Raw genomic sequence first — 16962 nt, 5'->3', positions numbered from 1 at the left:
CCACAACTTGAGAGGGAAGCTTCGGTGTTACCTCCAGTTGTTGGCTAGCCGACAAACCTTCCTCTCGGTCGGGAAGCCAGCCTGCCAGCAAGCAACCCTACTTTGCCTAGCTGGACACTCTCGGTACAGCGCAAAAAGGACGGAAAACCCAGCAGAGTGGACGGTGATGACAGACAAGCTGCTACTCGCCGCGACTTTGATTAAACATCACCATCTAATTAAACAAGCTCAGGCAGGAAGCGTCGGAAAATAACCTACGAGACAATGGTTGCCGTTTATCGTATTTAAAATAACTATCGTCTGTCTCTTTAAATTCGGCGGCAGCGATCTGTCTTGGCGTCCGGAAGCCAGAGTAGGAGTGAAAAATTGAAAAAAAGAGGAGTGAAAAATTGAACTGCGCAGCCGCAACGGTGGGAGGAGCTGAGTTCACAAGAATCAGATTGCTCCACTCCCCCTTCACTGCTACAAAGGAACAATGTTAGTCCGTGCAGAACGATGGCTACATAGTTCACACTGTGCCTATAAGTAGAATATCAACGACAGGCTGGGCACTGACTGTCAGACAGATCAATATTGGGCTTAATGACAGATACCCGCAGCTCATTCAGTAGGCATATGAGCGAACTGTATCAATGATTCAGCTAGTTCAATACAAGAGCAGGAGGCAGGTTTCAACAACTTTATTGTGTTTTTAATGCATTTCAAGAAGACAGGAACAAATTATTGGATTTAAAATGATTTATTCACGACTGACTTTTACAACAAAAAAGGAAGGAGTCCCAGTCATGAAAAACTGCAATTATAGCCATCTGTACATTTTTCTACCTACTGTAGCATGGGCACTCTGCCACTGAAAGGTGCTGTAAGGAATCTCCTCTGAATTTTTTAAAACTATGATGCACCCCCTAAGAGGCTTTGGCCGCAAGTTTCCACCTTTGCAGCCACTGCTGATAAGTCAGTCCTCCTTTACTGACCTCAGGTAGGACATGCTGGGCAGGCTGCTCCCACCTAAATGTATGGGGGGAAGAAACACAAAAAACACAGGAAGTTAACCAGCAAACCAGCCCCCTAACTCCTGACATAAGGTTAAAATCCAAAATATTACAAATACATTCATGTTTAGACAAACAAATATGCAATCAAAACAACAAAGGTTAAATAAATATAAACATCAATAAACAATCAAAGGAAAACAACCACAGTCCCCTATTCATAATTTACATTTTACTCAGCATAGGGCAAAACGTTTAATTAGAATATTCTGATGTCAGAATATTTCATCATTCCAAACAATTGTGAAATCAAAATAAATCAGTGTTCAATGCAATGCACTGTGTTGTTACGTATCAGATAAACACTTAATTCAGTTTCAATTACATCTTCAGTTTACTCGCAATCATCCAACAACAAAATTTTGTAAAATGAAAACACATTCATAACTTGTCAGTCAAATTCAAGTACATACGGACTTGAATCTGATTATCATTCAACTAGAATTACCACCTCGCAGTTGTGTGCCTCCACACGCCAGTCAAGCTTCAGTTTACTTACATATCCAGACTCATAATATGTGTAGTGAAGAAGTTCAAGGAATTTAGTATAAAGATAATCTGTGTAGTTCTTAGCAAAATGAAAGTGATTATACTGACAGGCTTCCAATGAATAATTTGCAGTGAGTAACAAGTTGTTTTCACTTAGAGACTATTTTTACACAAGAGTACAGAGGGCTGATAGAGAGCTTCATCACATGGTGCAACATCACCTGAAGCTCTGTATCAGCAAAAGTAAGCCAAGCTTGTGCTGAACTAAAATGAATCAAATATGGATGTTGCTTCAAAGAAGCTACAAATATTAAAATGAAGAGCAGTTTCATGATGGGCACCCAAGATTTTTGTCATCAATTCAGTGTCTGACCAAATGTGAAATATGGTCACAATCTGCCCTTCTGCTTCTAAGCTACGGCGTTAAAATAACAGTTGGAAAAGTGTTTTTACAAAACATTACAATGCCAGAGTGAAGCTGACCCTGACCTTTTGCATATAAAATGTCATCATTTTATCCCATTAGACATTTGTGTGAAATTTTGTGATAATTAGCGTGTGAATTCTTGAGGCTAAAAACGTGTTTTGTGAGGTCACCGTGACCTTTCCCCACCAAATTCTGATTAGTTCATTCTTGAGTTCAAGTGGACGTTGTGCCAAACCCAAATAAATTCCCTCAACGCCTTCCTGATATATCACATTCACGTGAATAGGATGCACAGACAGGTAAGTGTTAAACAAACTGACAGTTTATCAGTTATCTAGCAGATGTTCAGAACAGGCTGTTTGAGTGATAAAAGGTCATACTCACTTTCATTTCCACTTAGAGATATGGTTTAGGTAACACAGTTAGACAGAAGAGTTGTTTAAAACCCAGTTTGCTGGTTGCTGCAATGCACTCTACTGTAAAGCTGCACTAGGTATGTACTGAAACTATAAACATATATCAAGTGTGAGTGAAAAGAAGAATTCTCCTTTATAGACATTTTTGAGAGGAAGTATACACTATGAAAACAATACATGTGGTGCCATCATTGTTTTACAATACGCTGTATGCTTTGGAAATGTGCCTCACCAGTATGAGATGGCAGTTTTGACTTGGACTCCATAAGTAAGGCCTTGGGCGCAACGTTGAGTGAGGCCTCTGACTCTTGGTATCAGAGCCTTCAGAAGCTTCTGATCCTCCTGCACGACTCTGGACAGCAGAGCTAAGAGGCACAGAGCAGCAAAACAGAAGTTCTGTTGTTGCTAAAACCGATAAAGATTCTTCTTTTTGCCGGAGGAACCAAAATTCCTCATATCATCATGTACACAGCATATGTGCAAACAGCCAAATGCAGAATGTTTTACTGTGAATTTTAAACTTGAGAACAGTCAACATTCTTGATGAGCTCCCCTGATTACCTTTCTGATCAGATGCATGGAGCAACGCCGCCTCCTTCTGTGTTTTCTGCAGAGTAGCAGAGTGAAGTTCCAGTATATGACGGAGAAAACGCAACTCAAGCTGCTGGGAGCACGCCTGGGAACACAACTCCTCTGAAGCCTGAAGTGTTAGAGGGAGAAAATAAAATGTTTCTCTCAAAGTCAGAAAAGAAATTTATTTTACAACTGGCAAATATCGTAAGGCTGTTGGTGCTGTGCCACTGCGCAATAAAACTGGTTTACATGGATATTATTTTTATCAGCTCTTCTAGTGAGATGACTGGGGTCAAGTAATGGCAGTGACAGTCAGCTGTTTAATCAAAACCACTGTGGGCATGTGGAGCTTAAAGTGCAGTGTGAAGATGCAATGTGTTCAGTTTGCAGATTCTGAGAAGCTATCAAGACACTGAAGCCAAGAGGTACAAATGACTGACCCACTAGTTCTTTAAAGACAAGAGTTCTCCAAAGATACAGGACAAATAGTGTTAATACTACATTTCAGAAATCACAAACAACTTACAACCTCCCCTGTAATTAATAATGAACAAGTCTATTAATGACTTTTCACAGCACCTAGAAACCAGCTATGTAAGACTTGAGTCTAGTAAGACTGGTGTTGAGTATATACATCAATGATCTACCAACAGCAGCGATGCTGGGTAGACACTGGGTTATACAACCATGGAGAAAATGCCTTCGAAGTGAAATAAGCCATGAAATTAACAAAAGGAAATAAAAAATGTCGCTGAATGGCTAAATGACTCCCGTCTCAGTCTAAATATTGGAAAGTTCTTTGTGCACTGCCTCTCTTCAAATACAAAAACATGAATCAAACCGATTTAATCCACAACCTGACGAACATATGCAGTGTTTTTCTGGAAAAGAAAACACACAAGATTGAGATCTTGGTTTTGTTGCAACAGACTGACCCTGTACAGTGGGAATGCCAGGTTCTGACACAAGCTGCTGAAGGACGGGGACTGCAAGCGATGGATGGACAACCATGATGCGGGGACTCTTTGGATTCTGTGACGGGAAAAACAAGAAACAGGAAAAAATGTCATTTCTCTTTTTATTTTTCAAGCATCTGTCAACATATGATCAAGAGTATAATTAAAAATTCTTTTTCTTATGATGCAGTCTCTTAATTACAGTCAAATTTTCAGCGCACTGCTGCTAGAGTCACGGGTGTATCACTGATGAAGTAGACTCATTTCCTGACAGATTTTAATGTTCTGCTTTTCTCTTCTTCCTCCCTATTTAAGTTTGTAGATGATTATCAAGTGTAACAAAACTCTACACAACAGAGAAGAAAAAAAGTTGGCAACCCATGTATTGTAACACTTATCTATTAAAAAGTACATATTTTACTTGAGGTAAAATGCTTGGATGTAAAATGCTCAGTTTGGAATATGTTTAGAGCCTCATTACTAAACTGGGTGTTAAAAACAAAACTCTATTGGTTACAAACTAACCCAACTGAAGTGTAACCCTTCAGTTATCAGGCAACTTGTTCTTACCCTTCAACAGTTCTACGGTCCAGAGCAAGAAGTGAAACCGTGCCAAACTGTTTGGCCTCCTTGGAAATGGCGTTCCTGAGACCGTCGGCTGCAGCGATGACATTCTCAAACTGTGGTACCAATTTGCCATTGATAAATTCCTGTAACTGAAACAAGACTGAGGAATAAAAATCTTCCAGAAATGCTCAAAATTTAGCTTTTGTCGTGTTTAAAGAAACAAAAAAACATTTCTTTCACCACAGAACGAAGCTTAATTTTATTATTTCTCTACTTCAACAATGAATGAAGAACAACTGCACCTCTCTCTGCAGACGGATCAGCTCTGTCTTAGCTGAGGAGTTTCCCTTAATCAGACCTCTGATATGCTCCTGTCTGAGGGCCTGGACAAACAACAGAACATGTTTTAATGATATATGCTGGAAAAATAATAACACCTGTGCATTTTTATTTCATTGGCAAATCAATATGCAGTAATGATATATATACCCCCTATTAAATGATAGTAATTATTACCCCCCCACACCTGTACATTGATATTAAATCAATGTACAAATCAATGTACCAAGAATTTCCCTCCAGGGATTAATAAAGGAATTCTGATTCTGATTCTGATTCTGATTAAAAATTAAATTAAACAGAAACTGATACTTCCATGCACCACCATCAGAAATCAGTAGCAAATGCAATCATTATCGTAACTAAACTCAACAAATTTCCATTATTATTATTACTTCCAGTTCTAGTATTACTGCAGTTCTGTGTGGGGTTCAAGTGGTGTTGCTATAAACAAAATGAACATTTTGCTAAACCCCGGACACAATATCCAGACTTGTTTTCATGTAATTTCATGCAAAGATTGTGGTTATAATTCATTCATCACTAATCTTTTCCATCACATATTAAGACATAAGAAGAGGTAGAAAAAAAGAGAGAAAAACCATAAAAACAAAAAGAAATAAAATAAATAAATAAATAAAAAGTTTATCACATGTGTGAATGAAAAATTATGAGAGTTGTCAGTTCACTCTCACCACTAGTTGTCTGAAGTCAAGGATGCTCTGCCATTGGCTGTGGAGGTTCCTAATCGCCTCCTGTCGGCTTCGTGCATGTTGGTCAAATTGGATGCAGCGGTCTCTGATATGATCCCTGGCTGCTGCCTTCATTACACACTGGAGTTCCACCTCCAGAGCTGATCTGAAAACAACAAAGAAGTAAATTCTTGAAAACAGGTTTTTCATTTCTGATCAAATGTGTCCCTAATTCGACTATTGCAAATGTAAACACAAAAAATGGCAAAATGAAGACAGAAAACAACTCAAGAATGAGACTAAACTGCGAAAATTTTTAAAAGATATTGTTCAGTCTTAAGTTCAAAAAGTTTGATAACAATGAGTTCAGACTATAGAAGAATCCTGTGCCATTATTACTGAGATAATACACTAGTAGGAACCTCATCAACAAACTTCACAGTGAGTCAGCTTACAGTGCCAAGGTATCATTGTGCAGGTCATCCGCAATACCAGACACCTCCAGCTCAGCCTCCTTCTTGTGGGCCTGCAATTGGTCTCTGAGCTGTCGGACTCTGGAGCGAGTCTGTGCCAGTTCCACCAGGCTCTGCTCCACCTCCTCCCAAGCAGCCTGGAACAACAAACGTACAAATTCCACAAATAAAAATTTTTAAAACATGAACATATTTTCTTCCTCTGTGAATGTTCTGAATATTATAGAGTTCATGTGTATTTGTGTTTCATACCCTTAACAGGGTCTTAACCGATGGCAAGTCATTTTCCTCCTCTGCCGACATGTCCAGTAGGTGATTACTTTCATAGCGAAACCTGCAATTAAAATGCTAGATATCTACTCTGACGTTGAAAACTTTGGGACTTGAGGCTAGTTTTAAAGAAAGAGAGAATATTATGGTAATGTTAGAGTTTACCGTAGAGCTGTCACATCTTGTGTCACATCCAGAGAGGAGAGTTTATTCTCCAGTTCCTTCTGCTCTCTGGAAGCTAAATACTCCAATGCTGAGAGGACATGGTTTGGAGGATAACCAGCTACCAGGTTCTGATGACATGATGACAAGCAACGACAAGTTAATTGAAAGTGAAACCTAAGAGTATTAACAACAGTATAAAGTACCAAAATATGAAGTGAGATACGCTCAAAATCCCCCTACTTCCACAGCACTCAGCCAGTACTGAAACACAGCAGTCCTTTGTTCACGAGTCATACTGAGAGGAAACAGGAAAGCAATTAATTCAAGAAAGAAGAAGCTGACAATATTTGGAAAGACAGTTTTCTGTCGATTTTTCAAATATGATATCCACTGTAGTCCTTACTGCTTGGCTGCAGAGTGTGCCGTCTTCAATTCACTCTCTTGCAAAGACTGATAGAAGTGAACCCTATCGTCACACAGCTGTCTCACTTCACGCTAACAGGAGAAAAGAAAAGAAAAGGGATGATCTCCTTCAGTTAGCAGCTGATGTATTATAGCCATTGTTGTCTAACATTACATTACTCAGATATGTGTGTAATTGCTGCTCAACTGATATATTTTCTTTTAACAGCAACAGCATCACACTGATACTGTAGCCCAGATTGGGAAGCTCTTACCAGGACCTGTGCCTCTGCTGCAGCGTTGGAGTTAAGGTTGTCACCTTCACTGGTGCCAGATGGCTTATCATCAAACAGCACTTCAATCTCTGCTTTCCTGCAATATACAATACAGTTCTTATTTGCATACTATATGATTAGCTTGTGTATGTGTAGATGGTCACAGTTCCTTCATTTTTAATTTATTTGTACTTATGTGTTCTGCCTTACCTGGTCATTTGTTCCAGTGCCTGGCAGTGCATGCTGATCTTCTGTGTATCACCGGAGAGCAACTTCCGGCCTAAGATGCAGCGCTGCCTGAAGGCCTGTAGGAGCAGCTCTCTGCGCTGGCTGTCCTCCACCTGTGCCCAGGTACGGTTGATGGACTGCTCTGTTAGTTAATAATAGAAAACACTAGCATTACAGGTCATTTTAAATATTGATGAATTGATGATGGAAGCAAAGCAACAGTCAACATATGAACTGGCTGTGTGCCTTCTGACCACAGCAACTGCCAAAGGGGCAATGTGGTCTGATCAGACACCCAGCTCTTTCTATATGAAATGGGCTAACCTTGTGTAGCTAACTGTTCCTCTGTTCCACTGATCTGAGAGTCCAGATGACTGATCTCAGCTCGCAGCTGTTCTATCTTCCTCTGAAGCTCTCTCTGCTTAGCAGCCTCACTTTGGCCCTCGGCCTGCTTCAGCTGAGCATGCAAAAACACAGGCAGATAAAAACACACTTCATTTTATCATCTTATACTGATATTAAAAATTCCACTCAAGATTAACCAAGTATAGAAATTAACAACAAAGAAGGAAAACTTACTTCTTTATCTTGAAGAACTTTGTACCTTGAAGATCATGATGTCAAGGAAATTACTGGATAAAGGTGAAACATACAGCAGTCATGGTGGCTAAAGAAGTTCAATATAGACCAAGTAATACTACGTATAGGAAGAGGGAATATTTAATATTTTTACTTTCTTTATAAGACAGCACAGCAGACAACTGAAAAAATGGAGAGCAAAACTGGATGCAGCATAAAGGTCCCTCGCAAGGTTTGAACCAGGGAACCACCAGAGGTCATACGTTTGTCATCCCTGGGCTTGCAATGAGAGAAGTGGCAGGATGTATGAATGGTGGCAGAGAGAAAACCAACAGAACATAAACACACATACAGCAGTAAGTCTTGCACGAGATATTCGATATTGATATTGGTAGATGTTCGACTGGTAGCTTCAAAATCTTTAGCGAGGAAACACATTAAAAACATGTTCACAATGACCTTGATGGAGGCCAGAAGCCAAAAGACACTGGTCTTAATACATTTTCAATCAGGGACAGAAAGGATACCACTGGAGATTTCCACGCATAATCCTCACGTTCCTGGGAAAAGAGAGAAACAGTCAAGAGGATGTAATGAATTACTATTTCTGTCAGGGCACAGACAGGGGGAGTAGTAGTTTATTTTAGAGACCAATACATTAATCAGATGCCACATAGTTGCTATTTTGACCAGATAAAAAGGCAAGGAGTGAGTTCAAAGATGACGTACAAGAAGTCAGCAGTACTCTAACCACAGGTAGCTTAATTTACAGACCAGAAAGGCAGTGTAAACACTAACCTCTGTTGGAAAACATGCTGGATGACATGATTCCAAATTGATTTCCCTGTCCCAACACAGAGCCTAGAAAATAAGTAGTCAGCATTAGCCTTGTTCAACGATGCAAACTATGCATTTAATTATTAAGTGACAATAAGGAAAGAATAGACGAGCTTATACTCACGTTTTAAAATAGCTGTCATTTGGCAGACTTTCCGGGGGGAGACTGAACTCCTCTGTAGCCCAACGTTTCAAGTCCTGCATAAGATTTCTATCCGCCATCCTGTCAGACAACAGAAAGTAAACAACTGGTAGCAATCGAGCTAGCTAGCAAGATCAACAAGCTACAGTTCTTGTCAGCTCGCCAGTATAGTTTGCTAACGCTAATTTAGCTGATTGTAGTCCTTGAACTTACTTTGCTCTTATGAAAGGTCTTTCACTGTAATACAAGTAAGGAAGCTTAGAAAAGGATTTGTTTTATCTGAGATACTCAAACTTTCAACTTCCCGCTCGCTCACAGCATTTCCGGTTAGCATATCCGTTGAGGTCATATGGTTGAGGCAGCGCCGCCGCTGGTTGTAGCTGGCTGTTGTCATGGATACACAGTATTATGGACATAGTTACTGTGTATCAACGGTTGAAAACCCTCTTGGTTAAAAGGACTGACTCCACTGTGTTAAACAATTAACTTTTGGACAGTTTTGACAAGAATGGCTTGAATATGAAAATGTTTGCACATGCAAACAGATAAATAATAGACTAAGGGATTAAGCTTTATCATTTTTATTTGATTCATTTTCAAATACTTTATGGTTATAGTCCTGATATAACCACTTTTGTTAAAATGTTCGATTTGCATGAGAACACAAAAATAGTAAATCAACCTCATAATCTGGAGTCATTTAAAGTGAAGCAAATAATGAAATAAACAGCAAAGTATCAAGCATCAAGCAAATTCACCACTTAAAAGGCAAATCTTCCTGATAATGCAGCATTTGTTTTCAAACAGAAGAGCTGCATAACCTTTATACAATCATACTTTTAAATTAGTAATTTAAGATGCAAGATTTACAAAATCCCATTTAACAAACATGCAACTAAATTAAATCCACAAAAATCAATGATAAAGGTATTTCTAAAGCCAAAAAGAAAAATTATAACAAATCAGACACGAGTTTTTCAGTTTCACCATCTTTTATTTCTTCCTTTACTACAAAGAATCAACCATGTAGTATAAGTCTAGATGCACAGCACTAGACTTTCTGTCCACAGGAGCAAAACTGCACCTTAAACTTCGTACCCCAAGGATCACAGTAAGTATGGTGCACACACTGTAAGGCCTTAGTAGGTGATCATGTTAGGTTTTTATGCTTTAGTCATAATATGTAATGGCATTTTTCTCCACTGAAGCATTAAATAAATAAGACCTGAGTTAAACAAAAACTAAAAATCCTCTCTCCCAATCTCAGATTCCACAGAAATGAAAATGATATCACAATTATTTTAAGGCCTATGATTTTTTTCAGTTCACTTATACATTTTTTGACATTACAAAATAAAGACTACATTCATAACAGGAGCACAAACATCAAAAAGAATTCAAGCATTAGCATTAACCAGAACTTGCTCTGTTGATCTTGATGCCACTTCCTCTCTGAAAATATGTCACAAGATGCCTTAGCTTGCATTGTACGTTCTTAGCACCGTCCTGATGAGTGATCCAGTGGTGATGCCAGGGTCCACTCAAACTAGAGTCTTAGAGTTTAAATATTTGCTTAAAGTTACCGTATCCTGGTGAAGAGATTTAAAACTGATACAGATTCCTGAAACAAAAGAAAAAAAACTTAGTTTATTGTTTTGCAGATCACAAAAGGGGTTTGTAATTAAAGAACGCTGTTCACAAGAAGTGCTTGCTCACCTTTGTAGACCTTGTTTTACTAAATACGTTCCAGAAGCGTAGGGTCTCATCTCCAGCTCCTGTCACTATCGCCTCACCGTCTGGGGACATGGCCTGTCATGAAAAGAAATAAATCCATGAATATTTGTGTGAGCAATCTGGAAAATATTGTCAGCATTCCCAATTAACATGACCAGCATCAAGATCTCATTGTCATCAGAAGAGAAAACTGACCAAGTAGAGCACCCTGTAGGAGTGTCCTGTGAGTTTGGCAACCTGAGTGAGAGCTGGATATTTCCACACCAAGATCTGGTTCTGTGAGTAGCCATGAGTGCTCACCTGCAAATTGAGACAATATTGTAATTCAAAGGGGCCTTTGTGTATTACACAAATTATCTCACAATCTGTTTACTTTACTGCCAACGGACTTTGTTAACAGACACTTGTTGGTCTCACTAAATATTTTATTGTGTGACAAAAAATTAAAAAAGGAAAGAGAACACATTCATGCCAGTGCAAACAGTTCCAGAGTGTCTCACAATCAAATATGGCAACAATGTAAAAGCTTATACTCTGCCTCTTAAGAGGTTTATTTAAAAAACACCCCATAATGTGTCTTAATTCTGAGAAACACTGGTACCTGGTAGAGGCTACCAACTACATTGTTTATGGAAACGTGCCAGCATATCAAAACTAATATGGATGTAAAATATTGTTAAAAACGATGACCCCCTTGGACTCATTTACTTGTTGTTTTAATACTGAATTGCAGTGGATGTGGGTATAAAAACAGGCAGTGTCATTGAACTGAGCCTATTAATAGATGGAGACTAATGTCAAAGTGAGATATCTCTGCAAACTGATATAAATTAGGTACAAATGTGAAACACTAAATAATTAAATCTGTATTATTACTAAATCAACACTGCCAATTTTTTAACAGTCATTTTATTATGCTTAAAAATATGCCAGTAAAACTTCACAGAATATATCCAGCAAATCAGTTGTGCACTGTGTGCATCTGGAGTAACCTACCAGCTCATTAGCATGCTTGGACCAGGCCAGGTTGCAGACCTGAGAGCCAGTGTCCATACACTGCAGGGGCTGTGAGGTCAGGGTGTTCCAAAATCGGATGCAGCGGTCAGCGGTGCCGCCTCCCGAGGCCAGCAGGCCGTGCTGATGGGGGGACCAAGCAATGGCTTTCACCGCAGCCAGGTGATCCATGTATGTTTGCACTGGGCTCAGAGAAGAATGGTTCCAAACCAGTAGCTGAGATGACACATAACAACATCAGTGAATATAGTGAGTAAATGCAGGTTTCATAAGTTAGGGACAGGTTCAATAAAAAAATAACTGCACCGTGTTATCGTTGCCACCAGAAGCGAGCAGCTGGTGGTCAGTACTCCACTTTAAACCACACACTTCTTGTCTGTGTCCCTGCAGTCGTCTCTCTGACTGGAGTGGAGGAGTTCGCACATCTCGTTGAAGAATCATGCGATCACGGCTTCCCGAAGACAACTGGTCTGCATTCCATGCTAATGCTCCTGCAGACACAGTAAAGCTTGATTTATGTTTGGTCTCACTCTTGACATTTGAATAAAACAACTTCACACTGACTAAACAGTAATGTTACGGTCTTTGGATTTGATTGGTCTCACTCTTGACATTTGAATAAAACACAGAATTTCTGTCATGAGTCAACTTCCAAGAATTCATCATAATGCAGACCCTTTCTAGTTCTTCTGCTGTCATTTGTATTTACTATGACTTGAGCTTTACTGTTAAGGCACTACATAACTCATTTGATAATTTTGAAATCAGCAAATGTTCTCACCAACTCTAGCTGTGTGTCCTTCCAGGGCAAAGAGTCTCTTCCCAGCACCAGCGTCCCAGATCTGAACGTAGCCTTTGTGAGTCCCCACTGCCACCAAGTTACCCTAAAAACACAAAAAGTCCTTTCATTAACAAAACTGTGGCAAAAGTCCACCCTGACAGTTTCCTGAATGAAACTCACCCTTTCAGACCACCCAACTGATGTGACTGAGTCTCCTTCCACTGACAAATCACACAACCTCGTTACCTGAGGAAAAGACAATTTGTACACATCAAACAATTCAAATGAATGTTCCAAAATGAGTAGAGTAAACTCTGCAGTACCTGGCTGGTACAGGCACTCCACAGGTAAACACATGTACCCAGTCCAACGCTGAGTACATTGAGAGATGACCAGTCCACCAAATTGAGGTAAAAGTCATCCTGCAGCTCTGGAGCATCAAGGACTTTAAAAGGAATCTTTGAAATCTTGCGAGTTGGCTTTCTTGGTGAACGCAGCAATTTCTGACTGCAACAAGGAAAGTCAGACCTTATGAAACCCTAAAGCCAGCAGTGATCAACAATAAGAGATCTAAAAATAAAATTTTGCTTCTACCTTTTGCTGCTGACAGGTGATAGAGAGTAGGGAGAGATGTTGGTGTCATTGCCTGGTGACAAGCTTTTGGTGTTAAGTGAATACTGCAAAGACCACAAAAAAAGACACAATCGTATTCTCTACCAGCTTCATTAAAATAACATAAACCACTGAAGAACAACTTCACAGTAACGTTATGATCTTTGGATTTGATTCAGTCAATGATCTACACAATTCAGTATGTAAAGAATATGAGGTGAAATGTTCATACAGTGAAGAGACTTCTCTTCTCTGGGGTTGATGGTTGTAGACGTCTGTCCTCTGTCTGGGGGTCCTGGATCTTTTCTATTCCTGCTCCCAGCAGCTCATTTTTCAGCAAAGCAGAGTAGGCCAGCCCATCCGCTACATGCACAAAAATATTTATACACGAGTACAAAAGTACAATCCTAGGTGTACACAGTTAATTATTAGGCTGTCCTAAATAACTTTTATAAACTGTGTTTACCTTTGATATTATCAGAAGAGGCATCCTTTGTTTTTCTGTTCTGAGTTGGCGACTTCTCATTTTCCTAAAAATCACAAAAATATTGTCATTAATTAGAGATACAAAATGTCTACAGACAGAACATTCATACAGTACTCAACCTTACCCAAACAAAATGTAACATCAAGAATTTTGTATAGTCAACACTACTTTTCTTGTTTTTGTAAACACACTCAAAACAAATTTATCCACAAAATGTTCATACATTGATCCTGTGGAAGTTGATGTTCCAGTTTGCCCCCGCTCTGGTGGGAATGAACCTGTCTCCAAGTTTACTGGGTGAGGATAACGGGGAGCTCGTGGGTGTCCGACAATGCAAACTCTGTGTCAGTTTTGAAAAATAAACAGATTATCTTCAAGTTCATTTTATAATGAATTAATGAAAGTTTGGTCAGTTTATTGATCGTCTCATATATGATATAACTCACTAACACCACAAGTTTAGTGTTGACCAACAATATTTATATTATTAAGGAACAAAGGAAAACAACTGACAGTGGAAAGCAGAAATGAAAGAAACGGCTCACAGCAGGGTTCAAGTTGTCGTTTTGAATGTTGATTTGGCGGAGGAGGCGATGTTCGTACTCTGGATCCATCCTAAGCTGAAATCCTGATCCCACAACCACTGGCTGGGAGGTCGGAGACTGACCAACACAAAAATTATTTCATCAGTTCAACCGGAATACTACTTTGATCGTCTGATTTGGTGCTTGTATCATAATGCAGCGTTAGAAAGTTAGCCAAAAGATTATGTAACTAGGTTAGCAGCCTGAAAACACAGATTTAAACCTGCAAAACCACAAAGTCAAGAATTATGATTATGTTTGCCTTTTAAAAAAAATGTCTCAGCAGTTCATCCACTAATCCTGTCTCGTAAAATGTCCCGATTATTTAGGTTATTAACTAAACAATCATTAAAGCAGGGCATTTATCCCATGTAATCTTAAACTCTTCAACAAATGCAATTCACGATTTGAAGGAAAAACAATTTAACTAGCAGCAGTACTTAACGACTAACTTTCAACCTTTTCAAAGCAACGGATGACATTTTAAAGCACTTTATTCGTAGTTAAATGCATATCATCAATCTTGTTTATAGTCATATTTGTACCAAAAAGGAAAGATAGGTAATGATAGCGTTAGCTAATTTAGCTAGTGGCTAATTTAGTCATATTTGCAGTAGACAACATACATACAACAGCGAGCCACTCCGTGGATATGACGGGACAAACGCCAGGAACAACAGGAACAACAATTCGCGAAATTCTGAGCTGAAATGAAGCGATATAATGTAAAGTTATCCCTCTCAGATGGACAGTAATTCAGGTTAGCTGAGGTGAAAAAAGCATTGCATTGTGGGATTTTTGTCACTCCTGTGACGTGCGCCTCTCAAATCAAAACACGGAAATGCTACAGTGGATGACAGAGTTCGGGTCTTTAAGCGAACGACTGACCAGCGATTAAACATGGTGTTGTTTGAGGCTCAGGTCGCCCATTTTCACAATAGTGTATCCTAAACGGCTATTTCCCACGTACCATAAACTTATATCTAACAGTAAAGGTCTTCACACAGATAGATGATCTATCTATCTCAAATAGCTACTGTTTGAAACACATCTAATGTAACGAGATCAAACTGGAAAAACTGCTAAACCCAAGTATAAGTGAATACACTGCACCTCTTTGTGTATCAACATGGGTGAGTTACTTGCCATGTCTAATTATCAAACATAGAGGGCGTACTGGTTCTATGTTCAAATGTGTGGTTCAAGCCCTCCAGACTCAGCAGAAGGTAGAAGTGCAGTGTGCTGGAGCCTATACTATATATACACTGGTCGAAGAAAAAATTAGACCTAAAAGTATCAATACTACAATGTGAAAACACTCTGTTACAAGTAAAATATTACACAGTGATAATCTACATCTGCAAAGTAAGGTACAATATTTTAGTCTAAAATGTAGTGGAGTATAGGTATAAAGTAGATAAAAATAAAAAATGCAAGTAGAGTAAGGAGGAGAACTTCAAAATTGCTCCATGCAGTACTTGAGTAAACATACTTATATTTCACTTGGTCCTTCAACTCTTACCTGCAGTGTGAAAAACACACATCGCGCTTATACTACAATTTAAACATGAGCTTTGAAAAGTGTGGATGTGAATTCAGGACATTAGTAACAACAACAGCGCATAATGTTAGATAAACTTTTTTGATTCAATACAGGAGCTTTTGTTAACTGTAGTTAACAAAAGCAATAATGATTCAGTGCCCGAATGAGGTTCTCTTTCCTCTTTGTCAGGTCATATTTCACACATTGTCAAGTGCACAACATGTTTCCTGTAGCTTGTTGTGTGATGACTTGCTCAAGGATGCTTCAGTAAGGTGGGTGCCTCCTGTCTGTGGGATTAAAGACTCCGCTGAACAGTTGTAGGCTCGTTATTTGTCCAAAATCCCAGTAAAACAGAGAACAGTGAAATAACAACTGTTCTGCCAGGATGTGATGAAATATTTGATAATCTAATCAGGTGTGAAGCCTGGTTTAGGTTCATGACAGTTCAGATGTATTTTAAGACCTGATGGCCTCCTATTTTAGATTATACTGCAGCAGGATTAGAAATTCATGATGTGCGTGTTTGTCTCTGTAGTTATTGTGTTTTGAGTTTATTGACATGTTTTGTCCTCATCTAAAAACACAGCTGAATGTACTGTTTTGTCACCACTCTGCTCTATACAATAATGTAGTCTCTGAATTGCACTGCTAATGAGCGTGTAGCTGTAACAAAAGACCGAGTGCCGTGCCTTTAATGCTGGCAAGTGTGGTGATAATAATCACACACTGAGTGCATAGAGGGCCCCATGTGAACTTCAATGTGTGCTTTCTGATGAGTGAGCCAATAGAAATTTACCACATCAGACACACAACATAACTCTAGTGTAAAGAAAGCACCCCCCCCCTTCTGTCTGTCTGTCTGTCTGTCTGTCTCTCGCACAGACACACCCACACAACACTGGCGCCAACGACCAAATCCCCCCTTCATCCCCCACCCCCCAACTGACCTCTAATTATGTCATGCGAAAAAGCTGTGTCCCATTGAAAAGCTCTCTTAATCAAACCCAATTAATTCCGCTATTTTCCCTTATTGTCCTTTGCAAGGAACGCGTCTTTCCAATAAGACTGTTAACTCCAGCCGTGGCCTTTTCAGGTCTGCCGGGGTGCAGGAGCAAAATAATAGACTGCACAATTAATCAATTAGTCATTAGGGACTCAGATGTACTTAATGAACACAATAACTGTGCAGCAGAGGTGAGTTTTAGGGTTCTTCTTCTTATTTGCATTTAAGTCAACAAGGCTGACATCTTCATTTCTATGACCTTTACGGTTAGAGCACAGAGGATAACATGAAAATGTGCAAATGCTAGACTGATCATCTTTAT

The 16962-nt window shown here is 39.3% G+C and overlaps 2 protein-coding genes across 3 annotated transcripts; both read right to left on the bottom strand.

Annotated features, from left to right (window-relative positions):
* Positions 1–30: 30 nt before the first annotated feature.
* On the bottom strand, positions 31–9256 carry haus5 (HAUS augmin-like complex, subunit 5). Its single transcript, XM_046391672.1, has 20 exons — positions 9096–9256; positions 8865–8963; positions 8702–8764; positions 8431–8463; positions 7904–7928; positions 7649–7781; positions 7307–7466; positions 7097–7193; positions 6823–6914; positions 6660–6714; positions 6420–6547; positions 6237–6318; positions 5967–6121; positions 5515–5677; positions 4783–4863; positions 4484–4629; positions 3893–3989; positions 2946–3084; positions 2617–2749; positions 31–1008 (listed from the first exon to the last, which is right to left on the bottom strand). The coding sequence occupies exons 2-20, from the start codon at positions 8960–8962 to the stop codon at positions 906–908; spliced, it is 1983 nt and encodes a 660-aa protein (XP_046247628.1). The 5' UTR covers position 8963; positions 9096–9256; the 3' UTR covers positions 31–905.
* Positions 9257–9855: 599 nt separating this feature from the next.
* Positions 9856–14917, bottom strand: LOC124061037 (fizzy-related protein homolog). Of its 2 annotated transcripts, none has more exons than XM_046392540.1 (14): positions 14721–14917; positions 14056–14172; positions 13734–13850; positions 13490–13553; positions 13256–13386; positions 13006–13088; positions 12735–12918; positions 12592–12657; positions 12412–12514; positions 11937–12121; positions 11613–11846; positions 10812–10916; positions 10599–10691; positions 9856–10503 (listed from the first exon to the last, which is right to left on the bottom strand). In XM_046392540.1, the coding sequence occupies exons 2-14, from the start codon at positions 14122–14124 to the stop codon at positions 10462–10464; spliced, it is 1476 nt and encodes a 491-aa protein (XP_046248496.1). In that variant the 5' UTR covers positions 14125–14172; positions 14721–14917; the 3' UTR covers positions 9856–10461. The 2 variants fall into 2 exon arrangements, with proteins under 2 accessions (XP_046248496.1, XP_046248497.1); XM_046392541.1 differs by having other exon boundaries at positions 14725–14917.
* Between the last annotated feature and the right edge of the window lie 2045 nt (positions 14918–16962).

The sequence above is a fragment of the Scatophagus argus genome, chromosome 6 (assembly GCF_020382885.2).
Source record: "Scatophagus argus isolate fScaArg1 chromosome 6, fScaArg1.pri, whole genome shotgun sequence".
NCBI classification, from domain to species: Eukaryota; Metazoa; Chordata; class Actinopteri; family Scatophagidae; genus Scatophagus; species Scatophagus argus.
This window is presented reverse-complemented; position numbering and strand designations above follow the sequence as displayed.